Source organism: Solanum tuberosum, unplaced genomic scaffold (assembly GCF_000226075.1).
Source record: "Solanum tuberosum cultivar DM 1-3 516 R44 unplaced genomic scaffold, SolTub_3.0 scf00028, whole genome shotgun sequence".
Classification (NCBI taxonomy): Eukaryota; Viridiplantae; Streptophyta; class Magnoliopsida; order Solanales; family Solanaceae; genus Solanum; species Solanum tuberosum.
This window is the reverse complement of record NW_006238954.1, coordinates 1,346,486-1,358,123: the sequence shown is the minus strand read 5'-3', so window position 1 is coordinate 1,358,123 and position 11,638 is coordinate 1,346,486. Positions and strand designations below refer to the sequence as shown.

The following is an 11,638-nucleotide window of genomic DNA, read 5'->3' as shown; positions in this document are numbered from 1 at the left end:
CTTAAGCTTATATTCTACATTATCCAACAATCATTGTGTATTAGTATATTGTATGGTCAACCCTCTTTTAGGCTCTCTGTATTTGGTATTAATTCGATCTAAGTTCATATATCTCCTTTGGTATAATTGTATTGCATCAAATACAACAGTTGACTTTTGATAACTCTATGTACCTATATAAGTAACACTTCCCTTTTCCCTTTTAGTAAGTATCTCTTCTTGCTACAATTTAATCATCTTTCTTAGGTAAGTTCTTGTTTTGGCTCCTACATAAATTCATTCACTAACTTTCATTTACTTTATGGGTTCTGAATTTTATAGTGACGATTATAATATTTGTACATAAAGAGTAGATTGTTTTCAGTTGTTTGTCCTTTCTCTTGTATGGACATTGATGTTATTGTAATGTTCGTCTTGTATTTGAAGGTGAATTATTGTAGCAGGGTTAATTAAGAATGAGTCATCGTGTGATTGACAATCCTGAAAATATGGCAACGGACATATCAAGAGTGGCTTCCTCACGGAGGCATTCGGAGAATGGGTTGCCATATGTTCACAAAGTAGGCGTTCCTCCGAAAACAAACTTACTCAAGGAGATCACTGAGACTGTGAAAGAAACTTTCTTCCATGATGATCCGTTGCGTAATTTTAAGGATCAATCTAAGTCAAAGAAATTGCTTCTTGCTATTCAAGCTGTTTTCCCTATTCTTGAGTGGGGAAGGTCTTATAATTTGTCTAAGTTTAAAGGTGACCTTATTTCTGGCCTTACTATAGCCACTCTCTGTATTCCACAGGTAATTAATATGCTAACAATATCATTTCGAGCTCTTTCTATTTCACTCTTATGTTAACTAGTGTACATTTGTCTTAACTTTTCCTTGCAGGACATTGGCTATGCTAAACTTGCCAATTTGGATGCTCAATTTGGGCTATGTAAGTTCATCCTTCCCTGATCCCGAATAATAGTGTTGTCTGTGTTAGTTTGCACACACTTTATACTGTTCTGCTACATGTATATTAGGTCGAGTGGAAAAAATCATCTAGTATTTTCTATCTCCCCTGGAATTTGAACCATCGGCAATAGCTGATGATTCTCACCTACTTTATTGACACACAGTTGTTTAGGTGAAAGACATAAATTTTTATTCTTTTTAATTACAGACAGTAGCTTTGTGCCACCGTTGATTTATGCATTCATGGGAAGTTCGAGAGATATTGCGATAGGGCCAGTGGCTGTGGTGTCTCTCTTGCTTGGAAGTATGCTTCAGCAAGAACTTGATCCTGTTAAGCAAAAACACGAGTATCAGCGCCTTGCTTTCACTGCTACATTTTTCGCAGGCATTACGCAGTTTGTTCTTGGATTTTTCAGGTTATTTCCTCTTCCTAAATATTGTATAATTACTACTCTTTGAATCTATGCTGACTTGTTTTTGTGTTTAGGTTGGGTTTCTTGATTGACTTTCTATCTCATGCTGCAATTGTTGGGTTCATGGGTGGAGCAGCCATTACTATCAGCCTTCAACAACTTAAGGGTCTGCTTGGCATAAAGAAATTCACTAAGAAAACTGATATTGTTTCGGTTATGAAATCAGTTTTTGCTGCAGCACATCATGGGGTAATTAACAGAAATTCGATCTGTTCCTTTTTCATTTTCTCTTTATAGAGCTCAGATAACTCACTATCTTTATGTTTGAATTCCCAGTGGAACTGGCAGACTATTGTGATAGGACTATCTTTCTTGGCTTTCCTTCTAGTCGCCAAGTTCATCGTAAGAATCAAAACAAATTTCTTGATGCCCTTTAAGCACAACCATCACGGTTATGTTGTTCTGATTGCCAATTATTGTTGAACAGGGAAAGAAGCACAAGAAATTCTTTTGGGTGCCTGCAATTGCTCCGTTGATATCTGTTATCCTCTCGACATTCTTTGTGTTTATCTTCCATGCTGAAAAACATGATGTCCAAATTGTGAGTTTTTGAAGTAGAAAAATTACTCTATCATGATTTTGATGTTAAAGGAATAGGATTTTTCCTTACATTTGATCTTATTGTAACAATCAAGGTAAGACACATCGATCAAGGGATCAATCCTCCATCATTGAACGAGATTTATTTCAGTGGTGAATATTTAACCAAAGGATTCAGAATTGGTGTAATTGCTGGTTTGATAGCACTCACGGTAAGTTAAATTCATCATTTCTCCGACAATCGTTGTTTTGAGAAGAAAAGCTTATAACAAACTTGTTGAAAAATTATAGGAGGCTGTAGCAATTGGAAGAACATTTGCAGCAATGAAGGATTACAGTTTGGATGGAAACAAAGAAATGGTTGCTTTAGGAACAATGAATATAGTTGGCTCAATGACATCCTGCTATGTGGCAACTGGTATGTCGAAATACAAGCCTATACTTGTTCTCCGTAATAAATTGATGGTGGATTTTTCTAAGTAAATGAATTGAATTGTTCGCAGGATCCTTTTCTCGTTCAGCAGTCAACTATATGGCTGGATGTCACACGGCTGTCTCAAATATTGTCATGTCTTGTGTTGTGTTGCTAACTTTAGAACTGATCACACCGTTGTTCAAATACACACCAAATGCTATACTGGCTTCCATCATCATATCTGCAGTTATCGGGTTGATAGATATCGATGCAATGACTCTTCTGTATAAGATTGATAAGTTTGATTTTGTTGCTTGCATGGGAGCCTTCTTAGGGGTGGTCTTCCAGTCTGTTGAGATAGGCCTCTTGATCGCGGTAAAGAACCTGAACAATTTTTTATTTCTTTGATTGGTTGCGATTACGTACATCATAGTAAGGAACTTCAAGACTATGATTTAATACAGGTTGCTATATCATTTGCCAAAATCCTCCTCCAAGTTACAAGGCCTCGGATTGTGGTACTTGGCAAGGTCCCTAGGACACGAGTTTACAGAAATATACAGCAATATCCTGAATCAACAAAGGTCCCTGGAATTCTTATTGTGAGAGTTGATTCTGCTATCTACTTTTCCAACTCCAATTACATGAAGGACAGGTACTACTACTTCACTAGCTTAACGGTATCATACTTTCTTAAAACCCCTCACCTAAATTCATGTCATTGTTTTTCAGGATACTAAGATGGCTAACTGATGAAGATGAAATACTGAAAGAAACTAATCAACAAAAGATCCAGTATTTGATAGTTGAGATGTCACGTAAGGAATTGATTCTCCAGCTTTCTTAATATATTTTCCCTGAGATTTCAATTGAGTAACTTGCTTTTCGTGCAGCTGTTACTGATATTGATACTAGTGGAATTCACTCATTAGAAGATCTGTATAAGTCACTCCAGAAAAGAAATGTCGAGGTAAGCTAATGTATACAAGTTTTTTCTGTGTATAAACATGGCTCATGTATATTTACATTACATTTTAATGTGTCTACAGCTTGTTCTGGCAAATCCGGGGACAATGGTGATCGACAAGCTTCATGCATCTGGTCTCGCCGATATGATTGGTGAAGACAAGATTTTCCTCACTGTGGCAGATGCTGTTATGACATTTGCTCCAAAAATGGAGCCTTGAATATATCCACAAAACACATTATATTAACCTGTCTTTTGTTTCGAGTGAAAAGCATATAACAAAACAAATTGTTTAACTGAAAAAAGTTCATGCTCTCTATATGATGGTTGAGGGGAAATTTGTAAATCTCCTTTTGGTTTAGGCATTGTAAAGCCTTTATTTATTTATTTTGGTTTTCCCCCCCTTTCTCACATATGTATCTTTCTTCTTTTCAACTCCATGTATCCTCTGGTGATGCATTCGAGTGATGCTTGACTAATTTACCTTGTATATTTGGTGTATTATCAGAAATGTGTTACAAGCTTGAGAAATCCACCATACTTTTTCGTGTGTTTCAATAATCTCTTATGCAACCCAAAAAAAAAAGTTTAACTTCAAGTTATGGTTGGTGTATTATCAGAAATGTGTACAAACTTGCTCTCTTTAATTTTAAGGAGATTCAAGCCCGTTGCAGCATATTCTACATCGATCCAGCAATATGTATTACTCTTTATTTGACCCCTCTAGGATACAACAGACCAACAACATCGTACAACTCAAACAACTCCGGATTAGTTGAAGAGTTCAAAGTTACACAAAAAGAACGTATTCCTTCAACATATAAATACTCTTTTATATAGTGAATATAGTTGAAGACTTAGAATATTTTCTACGTCTCAACTTTCTCTTTCAGTACTATACACTACAATATTTTTTTCTCACTTCTCATCTTTCTTACATCCCTTCACAAAGGAAGAAATACCACTACTTATATGTGAAGTCTTCCATGTAATCAATGGGTAGAATGAGGGATAGTAATATGAGTAGAATAATGTGATAGATGTTACATAAGTTATAAGAACTAATGGTCACATGAGTTACAAAAAACTAATGATCATGAGAGTTACAAGATCTCATGGTCATATAAGTTACAAGAACTAATAGTCATCTTCTACCACAATTTATATCTACTAACATATGCACTTAATATTTTATTTTAATAATAAAATGCATATACACCAACACTCCCCAACTCATTTTAATAGTGAAATAAGAGAGTTCACCAATTTAGTTGAAAGAATACTATTGTGCATAATGAGGTGTGCTCTGCATTGAACCTCCATTTAGTAAAACACAGATCTTTACTCCAGAGTCAGTAATGGTCTCAAGGAATTCCTAAAACCCAGTATTATAAACATAAATAGCACCTATTACATTTCTAGAATCTGGAATACATCTCTACTCTTTAAAAAGAAATTAAAGACGGTAAATGATAGATGGAAACCAATAACGATCCAGAAAGCAGGATCCTCACCACAACTCTGAATAAAAAGAAATCGCTAGATCTGATCAACTGCTACGAAGATCACCCTAATTGGGATCTGCATAAAAAAAAATAGGGGTGAGTACAATCCACATGTACTCAATAGGTTAGACTGACGGAGTATAAGCAACTAATCAGACTCAAGAAATAAACTATGAAACGGTTCCACCTGCATACAAAAAAGTCTCATTCCGGCATCGGTGCCGCCAATTTATATAATAGCAACGTGAATAAAGTAAACACTTAGGGTTATAGGTAATACTCGACAAGCAAGTTACACAACAAAGTTGTCCAATGCAATGCAATGAGATGAGATGAGATGATGAATGATGTGGTGGAATCAAGGTTGTCGTATACACCTTGCAGAGTGTTAGTTTTCAGATAAGGACCCATGGGGGACTCTCACTCCATATACCAATCTCGAAATATCAATATCTCATCAATTTGCCACCTAGCTCGTGGTCAAAGATAAATGTAAGGTATCTCATTTTCTTTCTCAAAAATAGTATTTCTCCACTTTTTCATATACCCATGAACCATGATATGTTGAATGAGGATGAATGCATCACAATACATACAACACAAGGCATAATCAATTAATCAAGGATTTAATAGCATAAAGTCCCCCAAACTCAATAAGTCATGAACACAGCCTCATGTGATAGGATAGTAGTAGAAACCATTTGAAATCAACCTTTACCGTTTAGAAAGCATTTCTTTCATTTTTGAGATGATCAATATCAATTCAAGACACTAACTCGGGCATCTCAATGTCAAGTATAAAAATAGATCACATAACCACTCACTCGGGTAATTTCTCAAGTATCACAGGTTTTCAACAACAACAATTAAGGTATCACACGAGGCCCCCACACATGCTAATTAAGCATCACAAATAGGCCCCACATGGGGTAACCAAGAAAGTCAACACTTTCCAGCCTCTAAAATTTATATTCCAACTCATTTCATAGTTGACTTCGTATGAAAGATTAACTACTCATCTCGATCTAAAATAGAGATAGTCAAACATGCCTCAAAGGTTGAATGTCATCTGAACAACTCTATTAGAGTACTCCCTCTACCAAACGATCATTGAAATAAGGTCCTACTATCAAGAATGGAAATGATTCTTCAACAATATCCCTACGATAACCATACTGATAGGATTAAAAACCGGAGGTAAAATAGTTAAAACATTTCTTCAAAAATCGAAAGGTTAAAATCAGATTTTTATTTGAAAAACACAATCTACAACCAAAGATGTAACACCCCGTATTCGAAACAAACCAAATTGCAGATTTCAGAAGCTACAGGTGCCACCTACGGGCACCACCTACAGACCGTAGGGTGACCCATGGTCTGTGCTGGTGGTCCATGGTTCACACCTGTAGCCTCCCCCAGAACTCTGCCAAAAAATTTGGCTAAGTGTTGACCCACGGCCGAACCTACGGTCCGTAGGTCAGGTCACGGACCGTGGTCCATGTCCGTGGATCGACGCTCCAGATTTCAACCGTCATTCGCGAATGATGGTCGACCAGCACGGACCGTCAGTTAATCGACGGTCCGTCAGTCACTCCGACAGCAGTTAAGTCGGGGGTGTTTTGGTCTTTTCCTTATTCGTTTGACCCCTAGACTATGTCGTTTAGACCGTAAATTATGAGGTTTTAGTCAGTTTAAGCCTAGAAACATAACTAGAACTTACCTAAGTCAAATCATTAATCAAAACTTAGAAAAATTAGAACGCTAAGAGGAGAAAGAAGTTAAGAACCCTAGTTAAAGAACGCAGCAATATTCCATCAGTTCCTGCCACAAAATCAAAAGATTTCTCCGTGGAATTTGTCACCAGGTATGTGGGATTTCACTAGTGGGTTCCTTTCGCCCATTAGGTCCCTAGAATTCAGTCAGATTCTTGATTCCCTATTATTAACTAGACCTAGGGTTTCTAGAACTTCAGCATATTATCATGAATTAGTTATTTAAATGTTCCAAATCAGATTATCATGTTATTACTTGGTTTCTAGCATAAATTTAAGAACCCTAGCTATGTATTTATTTAGTTCTTGAATTACACATGCTAGGTCAGATATTTCAGATATACTTGCCTCAGTTTTTGAATGTGTCATTATCAGTATATTAATGTGCATTCCCAGTTGCATGTCAGTTTTAAGCTATCCAGTATATTACAGAATTCGGTCATAATATGTTAATCATTTAATCTATTGGGAGTAGCATAATACCAAGTTGGACTAGGGTCAGTCACTCATATAGTCCCAGAACTACGAGCCACGTAGGTTGTAAGTCCCCTCTGTGGGTATCATTTTAGTGATCACGCCAGTATGCCTCTACACCTTTGGCCGGGTGTATTGGGTCCTCTTGATGGGGCGTATACATTGGACTCCACATTTAGCTCATGTGGTTTTATCGTCGGTTATTAGTAGCTCCCACAGTTTAGTCAGATTCTATTGCATTGACCACATTTACAGTACAATCATTATTTAGTCTCAACATGTTATAAATTTGGTCATTCCATTCAGTTAGCTCAGTATTCAGTATATATATCATGTTCAGATTATATCCTACTTTATTTCTTGCTCAGTTATATGTTTATTTCAGCTTTACTCTATCATGCATGCTCAGTACCTTTCAAGTACTGACGCATACTTTGCGCTACATCTTCTCATGATGTAGGTTCAAGTTCTCAGCATCCAGATCACGCTTAGATCGGTCCCTGATCTCCAGTTCAGCAACATCAGTGGTGAGTCCTCATTCTTCGAGGACAATAGTTATGTTATCTTTTCAGTATTTCAGTCTTTTAGTTTCAGTTTTGCTAGACTTAGCTGGGGCATGTCCCAGCACTTCTATTCAGTTAGAGGCTATTTTCAGACATAGTTAGATTCAGCTTAGTATTTGAGTTTGATGTTTCTTTTGTATTAAACTCTCAGATTTGATATTCAGTTTTAGTATATGGGTATCCCCCATCATTTCAGATTCACTTATTATTAGCTTCCGGATTAGTTTTATTTCTCAGTTTATCTTTAGTATGCTCATGATTATGCCAGCAGGGTTAGCTTGGGGTCACTTGTGATCGTAGGTCCCGTGTCCGCGTCTCGGGGTAGCTCGGGGAGTGACAAACTTGGTATTAAATCACTAGGTTTAAGTGTCCTAGGATGTCTGAAAAGCCGCACTAGGTAGAGTCATTTTCATAGGTGTGTAGTGCGCACCACATCTAATGAGAGGGAGGCTACAAAATGTATTAGAAAAATCCTCATTTTCTTGTTACTCTTTTCGTGCGTAAGGTATGATCTAATTCCATTCTAATTCGACATTCTACGTTTTAGTGATCATGCCTCCTCGTAGAGCTAACGCCAGGAATGCGAATGCCAAGAGCAAAAACGTAACTCCTCCAGTCCCAAATCAAGTAGTTTCGAATGCAGAGTTTCGGAACGCCATTCAGATATTGGCTTAAAGTGTGGCCAACCAGAACAATCAGCGGGTTCCAGGTCCAACAGATGCTAATGTTGGGTCAGCTACAGCTGGAGTGCGAGATTTTGTTAGGATGAATCCGCCAGAATTCTTAGGATCGCAGATTGGTGAGGATCCTCAAAACTTCATTGATGAGGTCAAGAAGATCTTTGAAGTGATTTAGGTAACTGGGAATGATCGGGTTGAGTTAGCATCTTACCAACTTAAGGATGTAGCTCATAGCTGGTATACTCAGTGGAAAGAGAACAGGGGTACAGATGCAACTCCTATCACTTGGGATTGCTTTAGTGAGACCTTCTTGGACAAGTTTTTCCCAAGAGAGCTAAGGGAGGCGAAAGCTCAGGAATTTATGAACTTAAGGCAATGTAGCATGACAGTCCAAGAGTATGGGCTCAAGTTTACCCAACTTTCCAAGTATGCTCCTCACATGGTTGCTGATTCCAGGGCTCAGATGAATAAGTTCATATATGGAGTGTCAAACTTGGTGAAGATAGAGTGTAGAAATGATATGTTGCTGGAAAATATGAGCATCTCTAGGCTCAGGACTGATGCTCAACAGGTTGAGGGTGATAAGCTTAGGGAACAGGCTAAGGAGAACAAGCAGGCTAGGACTGGGAACTATGACTATTCTCAGCAGAAATTTTCAACTCCAGCACCTTCATCAGCTAGTGTTCCATCCTCCAAGTTCAGACAAGATCAGAAAGGTAGGGCATCAGGCTCTAAATCTCAGGGAAGTGTTTCAGGAGCCAAAACCTACCCAACTTGCCCTAAGTGTGGTAAGACCATTCGGGTGAGTGCCTTGCAGGAAGGAATGATGCTTTGGGTGTGGTCAGTCTGGTCACAGATTGAGGGATTGTCCTTTTAAATAGGGTCAAGGAGGAGATGGTAAAGCTCACTCCATAACTTCAGAGGCCCCAACAAGTCGCTCGACTCAGCAGCATAACTCATCTGGTACAAGTGGCAGACAACGCCAAAATAGGCTCTATTCTCTCCAGGCTCGCCAGGATCAAGAAGATTCTCCTGATGTAGTCATTGACTGGTATGTTACGAGTCTTTGATCTCGATGTTTATGCTTTGTTAGATCTAGGGGCTACTCTTTCTTTTGTAACTCCTTATATAACAGTCAAATTTGATGTTAGTCCAGAAACTCTCTCAGAACCTTTCTCAGTCTCTACTCCAGTTGGTGACCCAGTTATAGCTAGACGGGTATACAGAAATTGCCCTGTCACAGTCTCTCAGAAAGTCACTTCAGCAGATCTTGTAGAGTTAGAACACTATAAAAAAATCAGCATTTAGCGACCGACGAAATCCGTCACTAATCTATGAAATTCCGTCGCTATATCGGTTTAGTGACGGATTAGCAACGGATTATCAGTTGTTACTATTTCGCTCGTTAATAATCTCTTAGTGACCAAAAAAAGGGTTCCGTCGCAAGTTTAGCGACGTCTTAGAGACGAACGATATTCGTTGCCACATTTTAGTGACGGATTAATCCATCATTATACTTATATAGTTCGTTACAAATTTCATAATTTATTTGGTCATTTTGGATAACTTCGCAACGGAGTTTCGGTCACTAATCTGTCGCAAAATATTCTGCACATTTACCACTGAAAAGTTCGTCGCTAGTCCGTCACCAATATTTTTTATAGAAACGACCAATTCGTCATTAAATTTGTTGCTAAAAAATTTCTTTTAAAATAATTTTATTTATTTATTTTAAATCTACACTGCTGAAATAAATTAAGTGACAATTATTAAATTCCCCTAAAATAACCAACATTCACAAGAAATAATACTTGGACTGTTCAAAATATGTAGATAGCAAAATTCAAATCACATATTTTTAGTGCAAAACATCAAAACCAATGTATCAACTATTCTTAAAAGCAGCTACATTCATAAACTATTGTTACTGCACAATTTGTAATTTCCAAAACAACAGACAAAATAAAAAATTAAAGCTGTATGGGGACTATGGGATAGCATCGTCGCCACTTGAAACTAAGGGATCAACCTCTTTCTCATTAGTAGTAGTAGGATGAGGCACTATGGGGGTCAAAGGTGACGGATTGTCAATGGGAGTAGTCACTTCTTGTACCCGCTCCATAATAACATGAAGAAAATGATTAGTAAGTGCAGGAATCATTTGCTTTACAAATTCATCCATATTTGTTGATGTTGATTGAGAAACTGAAGGTCGTACAGATAATGAGGTACAAAGCTTATGCTTGTAGTAATTTTTCGCTTTAGATCCAAAACCGTATATTGTATTCTTCTTTTCTCCCCCCGCAGCTTGGTAATATGCTTCAGATTGATCAATATCAGATTGAGATACCATTTTTTTCCCGTAAGATTTCTTCATATGTTTCCTGTAATAAATATAGGTAAAGAGAGAGCATTAAAGATTAGGAAAAAAATTTATATTTGACTGAAAAAGCAGAAATACATTACTTTTAAACTTACAGTACATATAAGCTGGTTGATTACTTACAGCTTACAATCAGTGAGTTTATTACTTACAGTTGTAATTTGTTTCATTACCAAAGTTAGGTTCGAGATTTGAAATTCTTACATAATCTGCCTCAGTTTCTATACCCTTAAACTTGAAGCTTTTTTCAATTATGAAAACGACATAACAAAAGATGGTGAACTTTAACATCAATACACAAATAGATCCTTAGTCAATCACTTGCCACTTAACCTTCCAGTACACATATAGCATGTTAAATGACCCTCACTCTTTAAGGCCAAGAAAATCATTTTCCCAGGACAAAACCAGTAACCAAATCCAAGTTGCAATAACAAATCCTTCAGGCCACATTGGTCTCCAACAAACACATGAGGAGACAAGTAACAAATTCGATATGGACAATAAATTTCCTACAATATCAACTGAGTAGCTTCAGGGGATCAGACTGAATAGCACAGAACAAAGACAATGCTAACCAAAAAAAGAAACTGTGCAGTACCCATGTTCAGTACCTCCTGCTACTGTTATAACTTCTACTTGATTGCAAATAGTATTTGTGATTCTTGAAATTTGGGTTGACAAGAGAAAAAAATACTTGAATGCCATTAAAATTCTTTCACTCCACTAATGTTTTGAAAAATGATGCAATTAGTCTCTAGAAGGCAATATGGCATACCATATGAAAAATCACTTTCTTCCATTGGAGTTTCATATGATGTGTGAAAGAAATCAGAAAGCAGTAAGTCACTTACTTCTTCACTTTTCTCTGTCCAGATAGTCAAGAATACATGCTACAACTATATATTGATCT

The 11,638-nt window shown here is 37.2% G+C and overlaps 2 protein-coding genes across 2 annotated transcripts; one reads left to right on the top strand and one right to left on the bottom strand.

Annotated features, from left to right (window-relative positions):
• Nucleotides 1-208: 208 nt before the first annotated feature.
• ST1 (high affinity sulfate transporter type 1) lies at nucleotides 209-3,888 on the top strand. Its single transcript, NM_001288497.1, is given in 14 exon segments — nucleotides 209-246; nucleotides 427-794; nucleotides 885-933; nucleotides 1,162-1,369; nucleotides 1,441-1,615; nucleotides 1,703-1,768; nucleotides 1,854-1,967; nucleotides 2,062-2,178; nucleotides 2,258-2,384; nucleotides 2,470-2,756; nucleotides 2,846-3,036; nucleotides 3,114-3,199; nucleotides 3,275-3,351; nucleotides 3,431-3,888. Coding segments are annotated over 13 exon segments (1,974 nt in total). The 5' UTR covers nucleotides 209-246; nucleotides 427-455; the 3' UTR covers nucleotides 3,569-3,888.
• A 6,441-nt stretch (nucleotides 3,889-10,329) lies between these two features.
• LOC102599879 (uncharacterized) lies at nucleotides 10,330-11,178 on the bottom strand. Its single transcript, XM_015306323.1, has 2 exons — nucleotides 11,096-11,178; nucleotides 10,330-10,726 (listed from the first exon to the last, which is right to left on the bottom strand). The coding sequence occupies exons 1-2, from the start codon at nucleotides 11,176-11,178 to the stop codon at nucleotides 10,330-10,332; spliced, it is 480 nt and encodes a 159-aa protein (XP_015161809.1).
• Nucleotides 11,179-11,638: the final 460 nt, after the last annotated feature.